This window comes from Melozone crissalis, unplaced genomic scaffold, assembly GCF_028551555.1.
Source record: "Melozone crissalis strain CALT ecotype California unplaced genomic scaffold, PUWL_Pcris_2 ptg000068l_1, whole genome shotgun sequence".
Classification (NCBI taxonomy): Eukaryota; Metazoa; Chordata; class Aves; order Passeriformes; family Passerellidae; genus Melozone; species Melozone crissalis.
This window is the reverse complement of record NW_026535846.1, coordinates 9,902,766-9,927,876: the sequence shown is the minus strand read 5'-3', so window position 1 is coordinate 9,927,876 and position 25,111 is coordinate 9,902,766. Positions and strand designations below refer to the sequence as shown.

General features: G+C 39.5%; 1 protein-coding gene across 5 annotated transcripts in view; it reads right to left on the bottom strand.

Moving 5' to 3' along the window:
- Positions 1-25,111, bottom strand: part of AFF2 (ALF transcription elongation factor 2) — a 322,459-nt gene that overhangs the window by 270,596 nt on the left and 26,752 nt on the right. Inside the window, exon 1 of one of the 5 annotated variants that reach the window (XM_054289542.1) lies at positions 19,095-19,233. The exons of the other annotated variants lie outside the window; for them this stretch is intronic. Within the exon in view, the coding sequence (XP_054145517.1) occupies positions 19,095-19,117 (23 nt within the window). The 5' untranslated portion in view covers positions 19,118-19,233. Of the gene's footprint in view, positions 1-19,094; positions 19,234-25,111 lie in introns of those variants that run through there. 5 annotated transcript variants of the gene reach the window in all.

Genomic DNA, 25,111 nt, shown 5'->3' with positions numbered 1-25,111 from the left:
AGGCAAAAAAATACATGTTTTTCTCATGAAAATTGATTCTCTGGTCTCTTCTTAGACCTCTGTACTGTAAACTTTCTCTAGCTGCTTTCCATATAGTAATGACTTACAGACTGTAATACCTTTTCTGGGAAGAGACTTCAAAATTGCACCAGCACTTTGGTACACCCTGTCAGCATCAGAGTTACACTACAAATGGCTTAAGCACAGTTTTTTTAAGAATAGGGTTTTATTTCTGCTGCAAGCTAACATCACTGAGGTATTTCACTATTATCTAACTCCATTTGCACTTACATTTTCTTGATAATGTGGCTTTGCCAAGTTATACTAATATAAATTATTGATTATTGTTTTGGGATATACTCTTTTTTTCAGTTGTATTTTAGAGCCGCACAATTTGTATGTGGTATTCTTTGCAGTTTACCTTCTACAACGTATGTGGTACGACCACACTGCCATTTAGTATAATGTATTAGGTTAAGGGATATACTGCCTAGTTTGTGAGAAGCCAGAGAAATTTTCCTGAGAAATAAATGCATGCCCTAAAGCCATTTCTGCAAAATACTAAATGGTAAACAATTACAATGCTTATGCTAAGCTCCGTGTTAACAGCTGCATGTATTACAGACTGACACACCGAACATTGATACAGCAGGGGCTGTGCAGAACATATTTAAAACCATTTTTCAAAACTTGTAACATGCCAACATGCAAATTAATAAATTTTTCTTTCCAAATGTCACCAGCATGGTGATTTCCTGCCAGCCCCAGTGTCATTCTCCTGAAGCAGTAAAAGTAACACAGTCAATCTCCTCTGAATCCTATCTCCCCTGCTTCCTGCAGGGTCCCTGGGAGTTTATGATTCATATTCCAAAAGCTGTATGCAGTAGCCCTTTGGGGATATATATTAATGAAGAAATTTTCTCACGCCAGAGTTGCCTCTTTATTGGAGTACGAAGGGTACAGTCTGTTCTGAGCGGCTTTTTAATTTCTCATAATTAACCCTGCCAGAATTAACATCGGTGGCATCACTGACAGCAAATTAAAGAAGCCACATCAGCAGAGTTAAAGCTTTTTCTGCCTTCCCCTCTCCCTCCTCCCCTTTTCAGCCCCCCCATTTTCTGTGTGTTTAAAGAAGAAAGTTCTCGAAGTCTGACAAGACGATCATCCTGTCATTGCACTAAGAGCCCTGCTGGGAGAGGTATGATTAGAGCATTTCCAGACTTCCCTGCCATTAATACCAACCTATTTCAGTTCTTAACTGGCCTCATGCCATGTAGATTTGTGGCAAAGAACCATGGTTTCAGTTTCTTTCGCTCTATGAGGTTCAGTGGCTCACCTGATCTCCTCTGTGAGCTGATGGAACCAAGATCTAAAGCCCTCTGCAGCATTCAGACAGCTCCTTCTACCAACAATGTATTAAAAGCCAGATCAGCTGTGCTGTGACTCTCTTTAATCTAGCTTCATACCAGCCCCTTTTACACAATTCTGGACAGAAGATGAAAACATACTAGGAATACCAAGATACCAAACAAACACATTTTTTCCTCTGTTCAGCCAGAAATAAATGTGTTAAGGTTTGATACTTCTGCAGCCACAGCCACTTAAATGTAGAATTTCAGAGAAAGTGAAAAGGAATGGACTGTCAATGTCCTACCTGCCACTGCATGTCTGAGAAGAGAGAGGGATCCTGGAGAAAGCCCAAGGTGGTGAATGACATTATAAGAATTACAGTTCAAGCCCTCCTGTCCTGTTTGAGTACTCTGAGCATCAAAGCCCTAGAGGTCAAAACTAGATTGGCTTACATAAATATTTACCCCATTGTTTGATCTTTTGCTGAAAACTGATGAATTATGAAGCTGAAACACCTATCAAAGGCAAGATATGATGAGACTGCTGCCATTACAGTAACAGTGGATGAACCAAAACACACTGCTCTTCATTCCTCTACTTACTAATTTCTGGGGAAATCATATTTATTGATCCTCTTATTCCCTCTCTATAATCATAGCCTTTCATTAGCAATGAATGAAACTTGTGATCATGGTCACTTTGTTTTCTGCAGGGGAGAACCTAAGGAACCTACATCTTTGCACATGATCACACTAGGAGTTGGTGATTTTAAAGCCACAAGGAGAATTTTCCAGTACTACTGCTGCTCTGCACTTGCCTTGTTTCATACTGCCTTCTTCCCATGAGCCTGGCATTGCATCCCACTTAGAATTTCCAAGTGTTAAAACATTTGCCTGGACTTCAAAATGTCTATGCAAATATAGGATGAAAATTTTGCACAACACTGTATATGAAGCATCTTCCATTACCTGGTATGATGTTATTGTAAACTTCAATCTAAAACCCCCAAATCTACAAAGCCAATAATATTTTCAGAGATCTGATGGCTTAAGACCAAGAAGAGGGATTTCCATCAGCAGAGGGTAGAAGTCAGGGAGAACACAATGGCTCTGAGCAAGCATGTGACAGCTAGCAGAGGTGCACACACACTTTCCTCGACAAACCACAGATTGCACTGTAAAACACTGCAGTTGGTATAGCACTGGAAATGTGCCAGTGCAACCACAATGAGGATATGCCTCCTGCATTATCATCTCACTTGATAGGCACTGTTGGAACACAATCTGTGAGCAATTTCAGTGTGCCACAGAGCCGACCAGAGGGAAAGGGTCTGATTTACATTCAGCACTCTGAAAGGTTGCAGCAATGATGGTGCTGAAGATTACTTGCAGATATGACAGCAGCATCAATTTCTTGAGACTAAATATTAAGTGTTTATGTGTGTCTCTGTACACAAAAATATATGTGTAGTTCTGGGAGGAGGAAGCTAAATTGCTAAATAACTTTCTGCATTAAAACTGGGGGACAATTGGATTTTTGCAAAAGTTGTCATTATCTCTGACTTTTTCTATGATTTGCAAAGCAAAACAATCCTGAGAGGGAAACAGTTTGGGACAGAAGTGGTTCCATGAATGTCTCAGGTCACAGTGGAAGAGGGATGGTATGTAGCACCAAAGTACTGGACCTGAAAGGCAGCAAAAAATTAGAGCCAAATATGCTTTGAAGACAAGCTCTTCAGCTGGCTACAATTCCCATGTAACTCCAGCTGAGAGTTTTATGGGAATGTCAGCTTTAGTCATCAGTAAATTGTCCTTCATGCAGCTACAGTCCTGGACCATATTCTTGTCCACCTTTAACTTCTCTGATTTAACTAAAAGTCTCATCATTTTAATTAACTCCCTGTGACTCTTCCCAACAAATACTACAGTTGAGAAGAATATCAACTGCAGTGAATTTCTGGGGTTGTGTCTTAATGGTCCTAAGGGAATTATGAGAGGTTTCCAATAGGTAGCTGGGATTCACACATCCTTCCGAGTTGGTCCTCTTGATTATTTTTGACTATTTCCATTACTAACATGCATCTTTTTAAAGGTATACAGATGGATAACTTAGTTGGGAGTGCTGTAGCATAATAAGCCAGGAGAGAGAGAATACACATGAAAAGAAACAGCCAAAGAGTGCTCAGAGCAACTGGGAAGGCATTTAGAGCTTAGTGTAGAAAATTCTCTGAAACCATTTGTTCTCTGTATGGCTGCAGTAAAAGAAACTGCAACAAGGACACAGAGATGCACCAACCAAGGGCTGCAAAACAAATCATAGGCAGCAAGGTGATTTCTCTAATAACTACTTCACCACTGGAATTCTGTCCACAATTTTAAGCATCACACAGATAAGCAAATTTTACTGTAGAGGGGGTGCAACTTCAGAAACTTTGACTAATCTTGGGTACTTAAAGTTATTTCATGTCAAGACAGGCCAAAGTGATTGAATTTATTCTTGCTAAGAAAGAGAAAACTTTGAAATGACTGAACAGAAATACTTCATTTCAGATTAGGAAAAAATTTCATATAGCACAGAGATGTGGGAGATGGGGACAACTTGTTCATTACCAGTTAAAATAAAGCCAAAACTGCGGCCATCATTTCACATTTGGAAATAAAGAGCCAGTATCTGCTATCAGTGACAGCTATAAAAGTCTCATTGATTTCAATGAAAGCTGCAAGTGTGCATCTAATTGAGGAATCTGGATCACAAAATGTAAAGAAAAATCATTTTGTTTAGAAAGTAATGAATATACCATATTATGCTGCCAAGTAATATTACTGCCACAAAGTCTCAATGAGTTTATGAAACAGATTGATATTTTTATTAGTAGAGAGTAGATTGAAAGAGAGCGACAAAACAAAATGAGGATGAAAAAAGGTAAAAGAAAGCAGGCTTACTGGGCCAAATGGCTTTTTCATGTCCATAAATTGCTAAGTGTATTTCTAATTAATTTCCCAATTCAAACAGCCAGAAATAAAAAACAGGCTTTTGAGTGTGCTGTGAACTCAGGAGAGACTCTGTAGACTTGGGCAAATAATAGTATAAAATGGTTTATGAAACCAGAGGGTTTATGGTCTATAAATAACTTCCATGTATTTTTATTCTTTACACGTACAATATTACTGAGAACTGGATGATAGCTTTTCACTGCTGCCTGGTTGACTTCTTCCACACACACACACACCCAAGGTAATAACGATATTGATCCTGAAGAGACATTTTTTGAGACAGATAAAAAAGCCACACAACTGAACTAATAGAAAGGGCCTAGCAACTTTAGTGGTAAAGCTGTGGTCCTTTAAATGAACAGCAATTGGCCACACAGTTTAAAACCTACATCCTAATAACTTCAGGCATCTAGGATGGAAAAAAAAAAAAGAGTAAGTCATCTAAAAGATGACTTATGGCATGTAGTGCCTTTAGCAGCCCTTTAGATAGCTACCATATACATTTTTAGGAATCCAAGTATTAAAAAATACGTAAGATACATGTATTTGTCAGTGTAAACAAGAGACTCACTGAGAAAATGCTTCTGATCTTTAGATTTACAGCATGCTCTTTTTTTGGCTAAATGTGCAATTCAAAACGTGCCTAATTCCTAAAATCCATATATGTGACACTGCCTGGGTTTCCATGACTACTGCTCTGAAAACCATATTAATTATTCAAGAGGTCCATGCCATTCTCCCTGTGTTCCATAAGGAATGCTGGGAAGCACTGTCTGCCTTTATAGAGCAATACAGATATTTAAAAGGACTGCATCGCTGGCTCTAAATACCACAGATATTTTCTTACAGCACTCTGACATCTGCATGATAGGTCCCATAAATATTATCCAAACACTCCAGTGCATCAGTACAAAAAGAAAAATGAAAAAAACCAAAACAAAATCTCCAAACCAGAAAAACTCTCCTCTTTGCTTTTTTTCTTCTCTGTTTCAGCAATCTTCAAAAAGGTGCTTTAATTCTAGTCCCTGTTTATCATCCTGATATAATCCTATTTTAAACAAAGTCAACTAGCTTGCATGCAGGAGGGATTAATCGCCTGTGTTTTTCTAGAGGATATAGTTTCAAATGGTGAGACTTACATTAAATCAAATTTCTCACATCAGCTGTGACTAAGCAGCTGTTTGCCATATCTGTTGATCTCTGTATATTTTAATAACCATAATCAGTGCAGAGAACATTCTTTGCAGATAACATTATCAAAACACGCTGTAACAAAGTGAGGAATGTCAGTGCTGGAGCAGTGCATGCCACCGCCGCCGGCCTGTCACAGCGATCAGTGCCAATCACACCACAGCAGCACTGGCACATTACAGGGCCAATTACCCAAAGGCAGAGACGAGAGGAAAGTGGGCCAGATCCTCTTCCAGTGGGAGCAGAACAATGGAGTTATCCCAGATTTATACCTGTGTGACTGAGAGCGCAATCTGGCCCAGCATCAGCCTTGCTGAGAGTCGCCTGGGATCTCAGGTTGGCATATGTGTAATACTCAGGCAGCCCTTATGGAAAAAGTCCATAGGATGTGAGAGAAAATGGGGGTTTTTCTGCAGGATTTTGTAATTCAAACCCCTATAGAAAATACCACTGCCGAGATATATTCTAGATCTCAATTAAACACTCTTTATTCCTTCCATATTTTAACTGCAAAAACAATATTCTTTTTTACTGACTACATGCTTAGGGAATATTTTTCTTCTAAAAAAATGTATTTATTTTTTCTTTCCAGAACCTTCAAGTTCAGCTCTAGTACGTTCTCCAGCAACATCTACAGCATATCTGCTGCATATGCTGCTACTCTCTTACCTGAAGTGGGGATTTAACTGGTAAGATGAATCTGAATTTCCCCAAAGCAAGGATACAGCCCTGTCACCACATAAAAAAGTGAACAACAGGGAAAACAGAGCTCGAGATCCAAAGCCTATCGAAATCACAATGCCATGAACACATCCCTGACTGACACTCCCTGAGCATGATCAAATACACAATAATAAACAAACCAAAAAGTGCAGAAATATTTTCATGTCTCAGAACCACAGGAACACCCACCATGCCTGAGCCTACCTCTCCACATGTCCCATCTCTTTACAGTTCATCTTTACAGCACATCCCATTCTCCAGGCTGGTCAGCATCGTGACCTGGGCCACAGCAGAGCAGAGGAGGGTGCAGGAGCAGGACCCAAGACTGAGCTAGTAGTTTTTTCTGAGCTCTCCCACATCCTCTACCATCAAGTCACCCCCTCTCCACAACTGCTCATGTTTGCTGGATGAAGATCTCTGCCCCTCGGGCTGTGTACAGCACTGAGCACAATCCTCACCCTCCCCCAGGTCAGCTCTGGCATCAAGACACTGTTATGATACAGCCAATACACTGCTACATACAACCATCATTTCCAGTTGCCTGTTTTCAGGGGTTTGTTTTTTTAATCTTCCTCCCAAACACATTGCACTAACAGGGCACCATCATTACTATTATTATTTACTATTCAGATTGCAGCTCTAGCGCCCACAGTGAGCCTTCTTTATTACTCCCAAGTTCTCACTTGCCATATAAAGTGCTCCATCGAAATACAGATAAAAAGTAATTTCCTCAAGAGCAAGGTGTGAACTGAGCATACTTAATTGTGCACTGTTATATCAACTGCATAATGTTGCAATAAAATTCCAAAACAATGTGATTAAAAATTATACCAAATGAGGATACCTAGGTGCCATAGCCAGTCAAAGCGCATTTATCCAATCTAAATTATATGCTAAGCAAATAAAATAAACATGCAATTTGCTAATTAAAGTGCACTCTCATGTATCCTGTAACCACCATAAATTATACAGCAACATTTAATTTTTTGACTGTTTAGCAATGTTTATGACTGCTTTACTAAATTAAACACAGAACGAAGGGGGCAAATTAGTAGGAAAGCAGTGCTTTTCCCCATTTCCTTTCAGATTTATTTTTTCTATAGTTCTGTTGTTTTGGTTTTTAATAATTGCACCTTCCTGTAACAGCATGTTAATTTTACTGTGGATTTTCTCAATTTTTACTTCCTAAGTTCTACTCTATTCAATTCCAGCTACTTGCTTTTGCAAATTCTATCCAGTATGGAAGTCAGTTTATCTTATTTGAACAATCCTTTCATAAAAACTCCATGCGCAAATCCCCCATATTTGGACACTGACAAGAATGATGGGTTTTCCCCCTCAAATAAGATGAGGGGGAAAAGTACTTCAATCCTTTCATTTCACCCAAAAATCTACTGCCCAAATCACAATTACTGGGTTCTAGTCGAGGCTGTGAGCCGTCCATCATCTGGAGTCAAATGCTGAAGGCATTCCTGGACTCTATTCGAGGGGAACTGTGAACAGTTGGGGTTTATTTTCTTTCAAAATCTAAGAAAAGTCTCAGACTCTGTTTGCCTGGCAACTCAGTCAGCTATGTTTTACACTTCTGAGAAACAAGGTTTATCCCAGAATATGGTCAGGTAAAGAGAAGGAGGAGTGGAGAATAGAAGCTACTCTTCAATCCCTTAGTCTACTCTTTTCTACAACAGAAATAGTTAAGGGATCTGCTCTCGTCCCTGTTTCTTGCTTCCCCATTTACCACCCCTCTTCCTCCCTCTGCACTCAAATGGAAGGCAAAATATCAATAATTCATAACTGTGGATGCAAAGTGGCTCATTTGCAAATTCACACCCAACACCCAAATATTAAAATTCCTCAAAATTTTCTATCTACCTGAGCTTCAGAGACCATCTATGACTAATGTGCTCTTTTAAGTTAAAATGAAAGTATCAGACCACAGGATACCTCTGCAGTTGGCCATAACAGAAGATACAGTTCAGTGGTATTAGCACTGGAGCTGATGTTCTGCACCCAAGAGTTACTTGCAGACTCCCCCAACCCCTACATCCCACTGGCACACTAAACCCTCTAGGAATGTACAGCTGATCACACAGTCTGGCCTTCCTGGGCAGCAGTGCTCCTGAGACAGTTTGGCAGATTCTGATGCATTCAGAAATGCAATTGCAGACCAACACACAACTGCCAATACACTGAAAGAGTTTTATGCAACTTTAAAGATGATTAAGGGCAAGGAAAATCTTTCAGCTGAAGCCAAGGATCAGTGGAAGGAAGCCCCAGATAGCTGTATCCAAACAGGGTACAGAAACTGCTACTGAGAAAACCTTGTTACAGAGTCAAAGTGCTTTGCTGGAAATGCACAGTGCTAACATCCTAATGTCAGTAAATTTATCCAAAAGTTAGAATCTTTGCTGAGCCATTTTTTTCTAGAATATTCTAGAACTGAATGCTATCAGAAACTGGTCAGCAGATACTCCGCACAAAGTAGGGCTTCTAACAACAAAGCAACCAAAGAACACTTTCTCCACTTTTCAGCTGCACTTGAGAATAATAATATTGTTTCATGCATGTCTTCCTTTCACAGCAACTGAGATAAGTGAATCTGTACTTTGTTGGTTACAGATGCCTTTTTAATTGGTATTACTTTGCTGGGAGGATCAATGAGTTACCTCAGTGCTGCCCAATTTGCAGTTTTGCTGCAAGACCTTTTCCCTAAGAAATACTCCTAAATTTGTGTCTTCAATGAAAACTGCTTCTCACTAGAACAAGGAAATAATTTTGCTATCTAATCTGCCTCCTGAAACCTTGCCTAAAGACAGCTCCTGCCTCATTGGTAATTTATTTTTTGGGAAATGGGAGGAAAATGCATTTCTTTTTTGTCTTTCAGGCCATCTTTTTTCTAATTTTTCCTGCCGACTGGCATTTAATAATATTGCTTCTGCAATGAACAGAAAGTACAGAGTTCTCTTGAAAACAAAATGTTGCAATTTAGGGGAAAAAAAGAGAAAGTCAATTTCTTCTTTTTACACATCCACAGAGATATGTTAGCTAGAAAATATCCATTATTCCCTGCCCATGGGGGGGGTATGACACCATCTCAAACCTCTGCTTATGCCATTTGATATAAAATAATTTTAAGGACTAGACAGAAACAGCCCCTGCAACCCTGCAGGTTTAAGGATGAATCATAGTTTCTGCTCTCTGAATTATGTCTCCATCTGCTTTGATTTTGGGGATTGGAACTCTATCTTGGACAAAGAAAGTTGATGCCAACAGCTTGTGAAGCCAGTACCCACCAAAGAGATGTGCTGGCTTTAAACTGAATGGCCCATGTCAGTAAATACTGCAAGGCTGAACACTCCAGTGCAGGGACATCATATGTGAATGGAGAGGAACCAGCAAATGCCTAATTCAGGGGTTACAAAATGGATTTACTTTGCATTGGTGAGGTTCTAGACTCAGTAATATTTGGTTCAGCTGTTTATCAGACTAGCACATTTACATATGACCTTCTTCAATCCCTCCTCCCCTCCTGCCAGCTGAGAAAAATCAATAGTGCTTTGTTGTAGGGTTGTGAGAAATTCCAGAAGTGCAAGATAAGCTACTCTCTCGGTTCAACCCTAATAGCCAGTGGAGCTCAGGGGATCTCACAATTACCAGGGCTATGGCTCACTATTTCTGTACTATAATGACTTCGTATTTTAATGCTGGAGAAAAAAAGTTGCCATCATTTCCAAATTTCTTTCTGGAAGATACTTACATATGATGTCCTGGGAAGCCTTCATATGAGGCCTGAACTTTTGGACAAATGGAATCAGAAAGTCTCTCACCTCCTTCTTCTCCCAACATCAAAGAGCAAACTTATTTTAAAGTAAAACACAATGGTAGACAGCATTTTTAATTAATTCTAAAATTACATAGAAAAACCCGTTTTATAGGAAAATGAGTTACAAAAGAATTCAAGTACCTTATTTGTGGAGCAGGATTCATCTCTGTTTTACCACTGTGAAGCCAAAGTAACACCACAGAGCTGAATTGTATTAGACCAGACTTCCCGAAAATAAAGATCACAGCCTTGCCTGTTGACCTCTGCGGGATTTTTGCCTAAGTGATAACTGCAAGATAAAGCCTTTTGACAAAAAGAGAAATGAAACTGAATTTTAAAAGAAAAATGTGTAACAGAAAATGCAAGGCAATTATCTGATTACTAATAGGAAGAGGTACAGAGCCACGAAGTATAATGTTCAAGGGATTATCCAGCTTTGAACAATGCTTGCTTAACAGCTGCTAGCGAACTGTGGTTTGTGTACTTGGCAGAGAGTTTCATTAATGATAACCTACAGTGTTTACAGCCCATAGGCCTCTAAATATGTTAAGAACCTTTTTTATTTGTATTTTATAATCCTTTTCCCTTATGTTTTATGTTTTTCTTGATATTTTTGAGATCTGAGGGGGTTTATGTTTCAAAATGATTCATTCTGCTCTGACAACTGCGGAGCAAGATTGCAGTAAATGTTCCCTTGTTATCAAGGCTATGTATTTATAAACAGAAAGGAAAACCATCTAAATTCATACCAGGATTTGGATCACCACCAGCTAATACATTCAGATGCCAATATACAGTGCTCCATTGTTTACATGCAAAAGTAAATGTCAAACAGAGGTGTCTTTGCCAGTTACTAGATATTCCTCAGTCACTCCTTGGATCTCTCAGGTTGCAGCAAATTGAAACTGCCTTATTTTTGACATTGCATGTGACCTGCACTTCATTTAGAGGAATCCTGCAATTATTTTAAAGGTACACTATTGATTAAGACCTAGATTTGCTTTAAAATTTGGTTTTCAAATGCATCCCTGGTCTGTTCTCTATGGCAACACTTAGGTAACATAGGGAAAACAGAACATAATTAAGAATATAATTTTGTTGTGGAGGGCATTATGTATTATGCAGTACACTAGGAAGATCATCACGATTCAAATGCCAAGTCACTGAGTCCTGGCTGCAATGCTTTGAACACACGCTATTTCAGTGGCGATGATTCTGTCACGAAAAAACCAAAGGAGATTATTACTTCAAGGCAATTAGCATAGCTAATTCTGACACAGCAACACACTCTCCTCAAGCCCGTCCCCCCTTTTGTGCTCTCCCCTTGCTGTGATGGGATTCGTGCGCGTTCGGTGGCGGCGGCTGCACTCGGCTCCAGAGCCTCCTGCCAGGCTGAGCTCCCCGGGGACTGGCACTGCAAGGGCTCCCTGCACCTGCTCTGTGCCAGCCAGGGCTCTCACAGATGTGGCATCCCTGTTCCAGCTGGTTCCACAGGCCCAGGGACACAGCACCTCAACCCACAGCAGCTCTGGGGTTTTCACGCTGGCCCTCCGGAGCAGTGAGCTGCTGAGCCAGCCTCACTAAAACGTACACTTGAAAGAAATCCTCTCCCCTCCTGATCACTATTGGTTTCTATAGAAACAAGAAGGAACCTCTGTTCTTCTCTAAATTTTTCCCCTAATGCTTCTTGCAGACTGTGTGAAACCAATTTTTTTTCCTAAGTTTTTTTTTAATTTTATTTTTTAGACTCCACAGTCCTCCATTTCTAACCTAATTCATCCAATTAAAGAACAATAGATGAGATAAAAAATGGGCACAGGGTTTAAATTTTAAGCAACTAAATCCTATGCATTAACTATCTGTGGTCAATCCATCTCTCCTGGGTCATTTTATGACTCAAGCATTTCAAAGTAAATAGTTTAAAACAACGGTACATCACAAGAGTTAAAAGGGTCAAGAGGATATTTACTTAACCACTAGTTGACTTTTTAACTTAGAAATATTTCAGCAGTTACTGTATTTAAATGAAATCCATCTCCTCAGCATCCCCATAAATTATTCTAAAACTCCAGGGTTCCCATCCACGTTGTGAGTCACCACCCCAATGCCTGAAACTTATTTAGAGAACTGTGATGTTTGCTTGCTTTGTTATTTTGCCCTTCTCTGGAGTCTGCATTTGCACAGGAATTGCTATGGCTTGTAAATATTCTATCTGCCTTGTTGTAATCATTACGCAAATATACTTGCAGTCAGTCACATAAAAAAAAAATAAGGGCTGTTGAGGCATGAAAAATTGCTCTAACACAGGTTTGACTTAAAAAAAAAAATTAGAGAAGAAAATCTTTACAACAAATAGAGAACAACAGCCAGAAGTGAAAGGAGTATACAAAGATGTTATTTGGGATCTACTGTTCTCTCCTATCACAAAATAAAGGAAGCAATAATCATTATTCACACCACGATGATGCAATTTAATGTCGCTTTATAAAAACAACAATGAGCACTCAATTTCAGCATACACATATAACTTTCTTTTATTGTCAATTCATATTTACTCACACGTTTACTTGGGAAGTTTAATATTCATGCACATAAAAATCACTTACTGTAGGTAGTGAGTTGAGCTAAACAGAATAGAGGTTGATTATATCAGGCAATTGCAGATGGGACCAAATTGATTACTGATGTCGCACTAACACAGTAAAGTGACACACAGGACAGCTTCTGTCCACAGGTCTGAGAGAAGAATTCAGTACAAACACTGGGCTTGCTACTGTTGCTACCAGACCAGCACTGTCAGATTATCAGCAAAGATAAGAATGGGACAATCCTGGAGCTGCAATCTTTGAAGTGGTTTTTGTTTTATAATCCTATGTTATCCATTTTTGCTTTAAACGAGTTAAAATCCTTCTGCAGGTGCTAAGAATATTATGAGAGTTGTAAACTGAACAAAGTGCTGTGTCAGATTCCTCCCTACTTAAACTCTAAGTCAGCACACAATTCTCGTACCACTATATATAATGTTATGACTTTCAGCACCAACTCTGAGAGTCTAGCACAACAATGAGCAGGGCTGAAGTCACCTCAAAGCCCTTGGTGGGTCTCGTGAAGGTCCTTACTCAAAAAGATATTTTTTTCTCAGGGAAAAAAATGCACTTATTTTATTGTCTCTTTCAGTAAATAATTTGTCTCATGTTTTTTAATCTATTTTTTCTTGTGAGATTCAACATGGCAGCTACAAATGCAAAACTAATTCAACACAGAAGTAATGAATAAAAAAGCATGCCAATGTTATATTTTTTTTCAAAACAGTCTATCATAGAAACAGCTGTTCAATATTAATTGTTTCACATTGCCAGAGAGGAACTTGTCCCATAACTAACATATTTTCAATTTCTTGGAAAAACAATTATGAGGTGTTTGCTCCATAGGCACTAATCACACTAGAAGTCATAAATTTGCAGAGGTTTTGTTCCATTTCACCATAGAAAAATATTCTATGTCTGTAAAGAATAATTTTCAGCCTTCATTCCACTTTTTAATATTTATTAAAAAAAAAAAAGCCAAAAATCAAACAAAAAATTCCAACAGTTCCAGCACAGACTGGCACTCCTCAAAAGGTTAACATGAGAAAAGCTGTATATGACTGGCTTATTCCAGCACTCAGCAGTCCATCAATGATACACTGATACTAATAACAATGGAAATATCGAATGCCTGGTAATCTGCCAAAAAATTGTATGGTACCTACTATGCACTTTCTCCTCCTGTCTCTCCAGGGAGAAACAGCTCTCTAGAGCTTCATGCAAAGAAACTTATTGTAAGGGATATATTGGTCAAAGGGGGGAGGATGAAAACTTCATGCCAAGAACCAGAAGAAACGTGTGGCACAGCTAACTATTACTGTTATACCTAGAAAGAATTTAATATATGCTAAACTCAAAGTGAATGGATATCTATGATGTAGAAGAGTGCAAGACTTACGTTAGTTCAGAAATCTCTGTGAAAGTGCAGAGACTCTCTTTGTCAACATTAGACTATAGTGAGGCCCACATGTCCCTAATATGGCAGTGGGGGAAGAAAAGCCATCTTATTGAAATGATACAACTTCTAGAAGTAGAAAAAAATAGCAACATCAAAACCCCCAAAACTTCGGAAACAGATGCAGTGATACACTTTGTTTTGGGAATAGCAGAACATGCCTTCATTCTTTACCTTACTCCTGGTTTGCCCTGCATACAACTCCAGGCCACACCTGAGCATGGCCACCTCCAGCTCTCGTGACACAGCTAAAAGAACCCTCTGCCTGTTTGCTGTGGCTGCTATTACAAGATTATGTAGCAAAACAAGAATATCCAGTTGTTGGTCATTGATTTATCTATAAAACAGTAACTGTAAAAATGATAGAAGAGGTTCTGTACTAGACAGTCTTGTGAAACAGTTTATTACTTAAGCATTAATGACCCGTTTAGAGGTCTTTACTGGTCAGGTAATGACCAGCTAAAGGAGTTAAGGGCCCGAGGCAAAACACTCTAATAAAACCCTGCATCCAGCATGTGTTTGGTTCCTCCAAATTCTATTAGGAAAGAGAAGCGTAAAGGGTAATGAAAGACATGTCCAAGAGGCACTCGTATCAGCCCTCTCATTTTATATTTGGCATAACACACATGGCCTTATTCCAGTGGCACAAATCACTCCTTGTTTATACTAGCACCTATCATGGAGAAGAGCAGTAACTACAGCAGAAAATGGCCAGCCATGATGTTAAAGACCCTGTTGCTTTGGGCAAATAAACCTTCCTCCAACTGAGAGAACCCATCCTGCTGCTGGAACCCCCATTGTCCTTTGCACCTACAGAGAATGTGTGCTCCAAAGGAGAAGGGAGCCAATACATGCTGCCAGGCATCCCAGCCAGCCCTGCCAGTCCTAAATCCTACTCTAGTGGTATTAAGGGTAGAGGGATTAAGTGCTTTCTGTATTCCCATGCAATTCTACTTGAATATCAATGTCCATTTGCTTTTTACTGTTGCATCATGAGAAAAGGCGTATTAAAACAGGAGTTTTATATTGATATCGCCAATCTCAGACTGAGACAGCACAGCTGTATATATATACTTGCCAGTAAATTAGAAGCCAAGGGTTGGAACACTACCCAGGGCCTCACTCTTGGCTTCAGAGGCAGGTAAAACACTCAGGCCCACACAACCACATCTCACTATTACAACCCCACAGCAGCATTGATTTTGGTCCTGATTTACAGCATCATTTGTTCTTGATAAGAGCCACTTGCCAGCACTACTCAGAAAAAAGTAAAATACAATCTAGAAGTGGAAATTAGAAACAAGAGAGGATAAGAGGCTAAGAACTGCTAAAAAGCAATGGGTCAAGATTCCTGTACTTGCAGGACAATATGTTCCAGGCACAAGCAAGTTTATTTGCTCAGCATTTATTATTGTCTTCTCAATAGCAAATGAGGATAAACAGCATTCTGATGACTTAGTCAAAAAGTTACTTAATTTCACTGCCACTTCTTTGCCTATAGTATATTTCAGTATTTATTTTAAAAATCACTCTGCAGTGTTTACATAACTAATTCTAACAGCTTCTGTAGAGTATTTCTAATTTTTTTTGTGTGTAAACAGCCTTTTAAGCCATGCTCAAGGCTTATTTCAGACTTTAACAATCCTTCAGAGCTATTGCAGCTAATCATATAAACACACATTAAGCCAAATTTAACTCATCTACTGAGTAGTGAAATGGTGGCTTAACACTTGCACCTTCCAGCTTTCAAGGTTAAATATCTCAGTGCTTTATTTCAGACCATCTGAAGTGATCACAACAGTCTAGGCATTTACTAAAATTAAGTTCTCCATCAGAAGTGGGCAGAGCAGAAAACATACACAATGTTAAATAGAAGTTATTATTTATACTGCTACATACTTTGGAGAGCTAAGGATACAAAAATAAAATTCAGGGCCTAACTAGAAGCTGATTCAGTGCATACAGCACAAAGCCTGTATTCAAACCAGAGGATTTCTTCATTTTTTAGAGCCAAATTAGAATTTTTTGCAGCACAGGGTTAACAGCAAAAGTGCTGACACAACACTAAGTGTATAGTGGCGCCTGCAAGCAGCGCTATAATTAATCTAAGTGTACTGTCATTACACTAAACACTGCTTCTGCAGCATCATTCCAAATCATGAGGCTCTTTCTCTGTTTCTCAGATAACACGCAGTTTATTTCCAATCATGTACATTTCCAGTCATGGCATGATTTGCTAAAGTAACATTAGGTCTTGAAGCAATATCTTAATCAAATCAGAATCTTCTGTAAAACAGATCTTTGGCTCTTGGAGAATTAGTAACATCTAATGCCTTAGGAGAGAGATGTGAAACTGTGAGCTGAAAAATGCACTGCTGGAGACCACACTCAGCCTCCTTGCTTCCAGCCATTTACAAGTACATCTATCTAGCCTCCTACCTACACACCTCCACTTTATATGGTCATAAACCACCAATGCAATATCTAAATTATACCCTGAAAACTCTAGGTTTGAAATGGGTTGTATGAAAATTCACCTCATGTGGTTTATTCATTTCTGCAAGAATACAAAGCTCTGATTCCTTTTGGATGGAACTCATTTAAACAAAGCCCAACAGCAAACACCCATAAATTAAAGCATTATTGGTATTTATGAAAAGATACATGTAAACTGAGTGAATTTTGTGTAAAAGGCTTAGAAAAATGAAAGAAGTGGAATCTGGCATATAAAACACTAATTGTATTCACAAAGTTATTAAGTACTTTGTGAAGTAATACTTTGAAATACACATTACAGGGAAAGAAATAAAAATGCATCCTGTCTGGAAACCTGTTTATTCACATCAATTTCAGATTTCTCTCCTAATGCCTCCCACATCCACTGAAGTTATAATGTCTTAATAAAATAAGAAAATATGGGAACAGAAGGAATTTAAGTATTTCACAATATCTGTCTGAAGCTAGTAATTTATAATGGATATAAATTTATCCAGAATAAACTCACTTCACTTCAACAAAAGCTACATTTGAAGCAATTGTCTGCTTCAGTGAGCAAGCTACTATGATTATGTTTACCAAATTAAAATATATATACCAGAATTATTTATTCTTTATTTTTCATATACAGGTCACTGAATAAAGACCAAGAAGAATCCTACAGCAGGATTACTATAGTTGTGACTTTACTAAGGAATTGGTATGATAAATTCATGTACATTGCTTTGGAGAACTCTTAAGACTCTTCAGTGTAGAGCTGGGTAAATTTATTTACAGAAACTAAAAAACACACAGTAAAAGTCAATGACCAGATGAGAAGCCATGGAAGTGGGCCAGCAGTGGCCACTGAGTTGTTCTGCATCTTCACCCTTTGCAGAGTTGCAACAGTGAGAATTAGATAAAACATCTTCAGAAGCACTACCAAGCAATCATTCATGCTAAATGTTGATGCGCTGCAAAGTCAAGTCATATTTTTCCACCAATAAATGTATTTCATCCAGTAAACAAAGAAGACTGCAGTACTTATACACACACATACATACTCAGAGAAGCCACAAAATATGCCTGATAACTATTCTACATTTCAAGAGTGAATAATGACTACAGGCACATGGTCTTAGACCACAGTGTGTCAAAACCTAGAGCAAAGTAATATTAACAAAATAATCATTCTTATTATTTTATATCTAAAGATGGCAGTCCAGAAACATTTTAATTTAGCAGCAATTTTGCTCCACTCCTTGTGTTGGCAGTGGCATTCATGCAACTGCACAGGCAGATAGACCAGGAAATTAATCTGGCTGCAAAGCAATTTCCCTCCCTCCCATTCCCACCCCCACAAAAAGAGAATAAGCAGGACCATTCAGCTGATCTGATTCACAACATGACATCCTAAAGCCAGCAGCAGCACAAGGCAGGCAGAACAAATGCATGGCTGGGGTAACACTGGAAGGCAGGACAGCATTTGTCATGTATGTGTCAGATGTAAAGTCAATGAACAAACACACCTACAATTGACAGTGTCCAGGCTGTGATACTTTAAAGACAATTACATGAATACCCAAGGTTCATTATTCCCTTTCTCTTTTCAAGCTTTCCAACTCTCACCTTTGGAAATCCAAACGACCTCTGGCTCAGACAACCACACGTGAGACATATCACTGTAACAGCTACCAACATGAGCATGTCCTCTGTGCCAGGCAACAGCACACAACCAGACTATTGCTATTGAACTGGAATGGCCAAACTTTGTTACAGCCTGTAGACACACCTGTAGTTATGGAAAACTAAATTTAACATCCACAGCACAGGCACAGAGTCCACCAATTTGCTTGGTAGGGTGATTCTCTGAAGTACAGAGACCACCAGAAAGCGGCTGAGAAAGAACATCCTAGGCCAGCATCCTAAAACATTCAGAAGGAAGAGACCAAGTGTGTACTGTCCCCTGTTGGCTGAAGGAAGGCATCAGCATCAAAAGACAAGGTGGTTAAATTGTATGTCAGGTGATATTCCACCACTAGGCACACCTGGTTAACCCTTCACATCACCAGGTCACACGTGTGCCTGAGAGCACAGGTGAGGCCAGCAGGTTTTGGGAGCCAGAGACAGCTCCTCAGCTCATGCCTCCACATCCACTTAATCCACTTCCCATTTTTAACATTCTTTCCTTGGCAGTGTGAAAGATCTGCTAAAACCAAAAGCAGCCAATGACAATGGGAAGCAAGGAGTGCTTGGGACACAAAGCACCCCACCATGGTGAGGAAGCCACAGTCACCCAGGTTCTGCTGCCCCTCAAAGGCAACGTGTTCACTCCCACAGCACAACGGCAGCTCACATCTGTCTGCCAACATGAGAAGTAGGAATCCTGGTTATTTTGTCCCATTTTTACAGCTAGAAAACACAAACACTTCAGACCAAAGACCCAACCACCCTCCCCAGGTAAATCCCAGGCCACAAAGCTACAGGATCAGACTTACTTCTGGTGCTGCGACTGCTGCATTTTTGGTTGTATTGTAGCTCATCTTCAGGCAGGTGCATAGAGGCTGGTTCTTCCAGGATACCCTCTTGCTGGCAAGAGCAGCAGCCTCTGTCCTCTCAGGGTGCTGAGAGTCATAAAGTCATGCTTTCTCTGCCACCAGGTTATTACAGTAAAGCCACAGTGTGCTATTATGGCAGCCACGCTCTCTGAGGGTTTTGCTGCCTTCAAGGAGACAAGATGGGCTCAGATACCTCACATCAGAAGAGGGCTGTAGGCACCAGATCATTAGTGGGCAGATACAGCCCTGAGTCAGAGCCGTGTGCCAGCCCTAAAAGGCAGGAGCTCAGGCATCATCGTGTATCCTGCATTTGCTAGTGGCTAAATCCAGTGATTAGTCAGCACGGAGAGCTGCTGAATCACTCTTCAAAGGCACCTATCTCCCTGCTGACATCAGCGAGGCAGCTCTGAACAGCCTGGGCTGCTCTGCTGCCAGCAGGACCCTGGGCTCAGCTTGCACAAGGCCTGAACAAGCTCAGAAAGCCAGCCCCTGACCTGCCACAGTGCACCTGCTAATACAGTAATAATATTCACATGCATAGAAAAAGATGCATGTAATCTTGTATTCGTTATTAATATAATTTTCTCTGATAATATAATTTGAGATGTAATGCAGTATTTACATTTGGTCTTAAAAATTATTAATATATTTCAGTCTTTTAAAGTTCTTTTTAATTCAGATTTTATCTCTCATTATTAATTGTTTGGGTATTAATTATTTTAGATTAAATGAATGTAGGCATTGATATTCATAGAAGACAAATGACATACTAAGCAGATGAGACAATTAGCATGAATTACTTCAGTCAGCTTGAAGTCCCCAAAATCTCTTTTTTGATTAAATAAAAAAAAAACTCACAAGATTAATATCATAATTTATTACAGTGATCCTTTAACTTTTTACTGACCATGGCAGACTTCACCTGGTTAAATCTGAATTCTGTCAACCCTTATAGTAACAAAACCTAGTCTTAGAGATAAGGTGCTCTCAACAGGGGCCAAACAAAAGCTAATCAATATTTTCTAGCTAAAGGACAATCTTTGAGTCAAGATCTGTGCAAGGAAAATCTTTAACCAATTCTTAGAGGAAACTAACTACTTAGAAATACATAATAAGCAATTAAACTTATTGCTTCAGAATTTAACAGGAGTTCTAAAGAGTGGCAATTATTTTCCCATGCTACTGGATGAAAATAAGCGTAAACAGCACTTAAAAATGATGCACGAGACAGAAAATATTTGTGACATAAATCAGAAAAACAAATACAGTAAAACTCCTGCTCCTCAGCGATAAAACCGAACAAAAGGCATGTTGGTGTACAGGGACTTTGTTCATGACAGAATTTTGGTATTGTTCTAACATCTACATTGACAGAAAATGGCTGTTAAGCCCTGTGTAAAGAATATATTTAAATTTTTTCTTCTTTTCTGTTTCTTTTTTATATCTGAAATCAATTAAACAATAATTAAGAATTGATTTTGGAATGCTTAATCCTGTACATTTGTGCAGGGTTATTTATTTTTTAAGTAGGGTTTTGTTCCTTCTGGGGAGACTTAAATATCATTGAACAAAATCCTCAGGACTTTTCTTACCAAACAGTGGGATTTATAACAGAGAGGCAAATCCTCCTCTCATTTTTTTAGAGGAGTGCTCCTGTCAAAGTCAACAACACTGCAGCATCCTTGAAAAGCAACAGAGCTCACACTGTATCACCCACTGGAGTCAACAGGAGTGCCAGGAGGATGACAAACAGAGCTATGCTTCAGAAGCACTTTAACACCTAAACAGAGACAAATTAGAAACACTTAGGGGAGGTGTGTACAGGAGAGGTTAATACAATTCCACAGAATGTCGCAGTTGGGTTCACATCTCCAATCTGTCCACTCATGGTGTGGCAAAAAGTCAATATATGTATTTCAAGAACCATCAGTAACTTCCCCACTAAATCCTGATTGTACTACGACCATGGGAGGCTTCCAAAAGATGCAAGTTACATCAAACAGACACATCTAATATGTCTGTGCTTGAAGACTGTGAGAAGGGTCCCATCTGACCACGAGAGGGAGAATTGAATCATACACATTGTTTATTCACAGACATTTCCATCTCACACCAAGTTCACAAGGAGGGCAGTTCATAACTTCAGTGTATTTAGGGACTCCAGGCACAGCACTGAGATCCCTGCTTGGATGTGCTCAAGGGAAGAGGGAAGAAAACCAAACCCCAGAACCTCCCTTTGATCAATGGATGTTGAAGCTCAGTTAGGAATCCTGGGGTCAACAAGGGAACACCATTTGAAGACACACAGGGTATGAGTTTCCTAAGGATCTTTGGAAAGATTCAGGAAAGCTGTCACAGATTTTTTTCAGATGCAGCCATGCTTTGTGGTTTCCACCTCAGAACAAGATCCTGGTGTTTCTCTCCTGGGACTAGCTATTTCTGAAGTGCCACTGATGCTCCAAAGTCTGTATGGGTGGCTGGCTAATTTTAATATAGGCTTCTAGACACTGGGTTTAGCTCCTAACGCTTCTGCTTGTTTGGATTTTGCCAGTCCCCTTCCTCATATGGAAGACAGCGACAGCTATGACCCCAGTCCCCCAAAAACTGCAGAGATTCTGATGACAGTATTTTCAACAAAGAATGTGGACACTGAAACCTGATCTTTTCCTCAAGTCTGCAGATCCAGAGTTTGCTGATAACCCCTTTTCAGGCCCACTGCAAAATTCACCTATTTTCTGGCTGCTGGAGAAGTCACAAATTGAGGGATGTATTAGGCTGTCGTGAGAGGTTTACGTGTAATACATTTATTGCTGCTGATAGCAATAACTAAGGACAGTCCCCACTGCACAGGACTTTGCAGATCTGCAATAAGTTCTTGTGTTCTGGTCAAGTTTCAGTGCTTAGAGAAGTGCAGAGTAATGGATGTAAATAAATAAATTGCAACATGTGGATTTTTTCACCCAGCTTCAAAACACACTCCTATTCCTCATTTTTCAGGATCAACCATTCCTCACACTCACTCCTGAGGATTTGCTTTATTTACAGAAGAACTCATAACCGTATGAAAAATTCTGTCTCAAAGCTGTCCAGGGTTATTTGTGACTGGAATAATCACAGACCAGTTATGAGAAATTTGAGGCAGTATTAAGTATAGAACATGCTTTGTTTGTTGGCCAGGATGTCTGGACCTTTCACTGTACTTGAATATATTATGTAAATCTCCAGCCAGCAAAAGGAAATGGGAAGAAAGCTCTGTTCAAGCAAAGCATGTCACAGCAGATGTGACTGGGTCCCAAACCTTACATGTCAGCACACAGATCTGGAAACTCCATCCCAAGCCAACAGCAGCTTTTTAACCTACTGATGTTTAATGAACATCTATTTATCTTCAAAACAAAAACACATGAGATGTACATTCTCCTGCTTTAGAGGCATGTAGCTAATTTTTCTCCATTGGATTTTTTTTTCCTTAGAACACAGCTAAAATCTAATTCTACTCACAAAAGCCAGCCTGTATCTGACATATAACAGCAATATGGGAACACCTGAGCCACATTTCCTATGCCACTGCAGCTGCAACAAAATTAATGAGCTGACCTATCTCAGAAGGGAATGAAAACAAACTTTTCCTGCACAATAGCAAAAGCTTTGTTCAGAAATAGGTCTACTTACACTATTTCATGTTACAGAGTTATACACTTAAGCATAGGAGAGAGCATTTTGAAATCCAAGACACAAAAAAGCAACTGCTGCTAAATTACTATGCCATGGCTGTACTGAAGCTTGGGAAACCACAGATCACCAGCCCATTTTCCAGTTGTGTGGAGAAACCAGCTGCAATTCCATCATCCTGTGTGATGTCACAAAGCATCACCACCTTAAGAACACACAGATTTACTGTACACAGATGATATGGTAACATACATGCCCTATAGCATGCATATGTACACACAGTGCATATATGATATTATCATACAGCACACAATCCCAGCAGTTACAAAGGTGTGTGCACACATTTCCAGAGCTATATACGAGATCTCTAAAGCCCAAGAACCCTCCCTAGCCCACACTCAGGGCCTGTTTATGGACAGTGTATCCCAGATAAAGGTGCAGCATGTCCCCAGAGTGATGGGACAGGCAATGGCATGGGGCTGGCACATGCCTGTCCATGTCCCTGGAGCAGGGCTTGCAGGACAGGGCTGGATCGACCTCCCTGATCAAAGGATTTCCCCACAGGCATAAAGGGAGAGGTCCTGCCCCCCAGAACTGCCAGCACTGACACAGCAGAATCAGTTTATTATTTAGGTGGGTACTTTCTGGAAGCTCAAGAATCTGCAAAGAAGTTTTAATGAGTTTTACAAGTCCTGCTGAAAGCAGAGGTTCTCAATGGACCAGTAAAGCTGGCCAGTGATATTAGAAAATACCAATGCCAGCACTTCTGATAAGCAGGTTAGCCTGCAAGGCTTCAGCTGCTATCCTTGGTGTCACTAACTGCTTCATCCTGAGTGTAATTGACTCCAGGGGAAAACAAAAGAGGGGATTTTGTTTTGTTTTGACAAATCCACTGCAAGGCACCACACTAAGGTGCCAAAGGCTACTTTGTATTTACAATGCTGATGATAGGCACAACTCAGAAGTTTCCTGACCTCAAGTACAAACACAACATGAAAGGTGATATATCAAACTGACACTATCACAGCTAGGAAAAAAAAAAAGAAAAGAAAAGAAAAACACCTCAGATTTATACCAGGCTTGCCTGCCTAGCATAAATACTAACATCAAGCTTGCAGGCTTTGTTATATCACTGCTTAAAAGTGTGTGATACAGCACAAGGGCAAAACAGTACAAAACCAAATGGAAAGTGTTTCCAAACAAAAATTTAGAGGACGAAGAAATTTGCTGGACCCAGAAAGGAACTTCAAGTTCACAGAAGTAACAGCACTTTCAGGCCTCCAGTACCTTCCCCTTTGTCTTCATGCCTCCTCTTACCTCCAACCTGCAGGCTGTGGCATCCCTGTTTATTGCTCCCACACTTTTTTTTCCATACTCTTGTGCATGTGTGAGTCCTAGCCCTGCAACAAAGGGTTTCAAGCCCTTAAAACACACAAAGTCTCTGTACCTCAGGCTTCTTTCTACTGAGGCATTAATAAAAACACTACTAAAAAGCCCAAAACAAATCAGGCTTCCCCTCACTTTAAAAAAAAAAAAAGTTCTTGTTGGTTATCTGGAATCAAATGGAGCGATCCCATAGTCAGACTGGCACTCACTCCCTCTGTACATTTGGGGCAGTTTAATTTTTAAGAAAGAGCACTCCTGGATTTTGAGCTGTCTCTCAATCAGGTCCAAATGCACAGACAAGAAGCTGCCCACTGTGCTCCAGGACATTCCAGTACAACTGAGGCAAAAGGGAACTTTTTTTAATAATAAAAAAGTGGGGACAGATAAAATAGCACTACACAGCATCTAAATGAAAGTAATAACGAACAGAAGAATTTGCAGCTGTAATTGTATTTAATGTCTAAATGACCCATTTGGAGAGAGACATTAAAATAAGTCACTCACTTTATAAAAGATAAAATAAAAGCATTGATCATAAGTGTGAACATAGTAAAAGCAGACATGTATAAAATAAAATTTTTAGTGCTTTATATAACCTTTCATACAGACTAGACTAATTGTGGATATTTTGAAAATAATGTTAATAACATGGAGATAGCATTGCACTTCCTCCAAAGAACATACATTTGAATGACAATATTTATAATATGAGCTCTGTATTGTAATTTAATTTAACCATGAAACCAATTTCTGCCTTCAACATTTTATGTTTTACAGTATGAAACAGAACATTATTTGCTGTAATGTAGTTTATTTAACCTTAACCTGATGTGGTGCAACAGTGAATACAGATACACTCAAAATGTTAATAATATGACACACTGAGCTGATTAAAATTT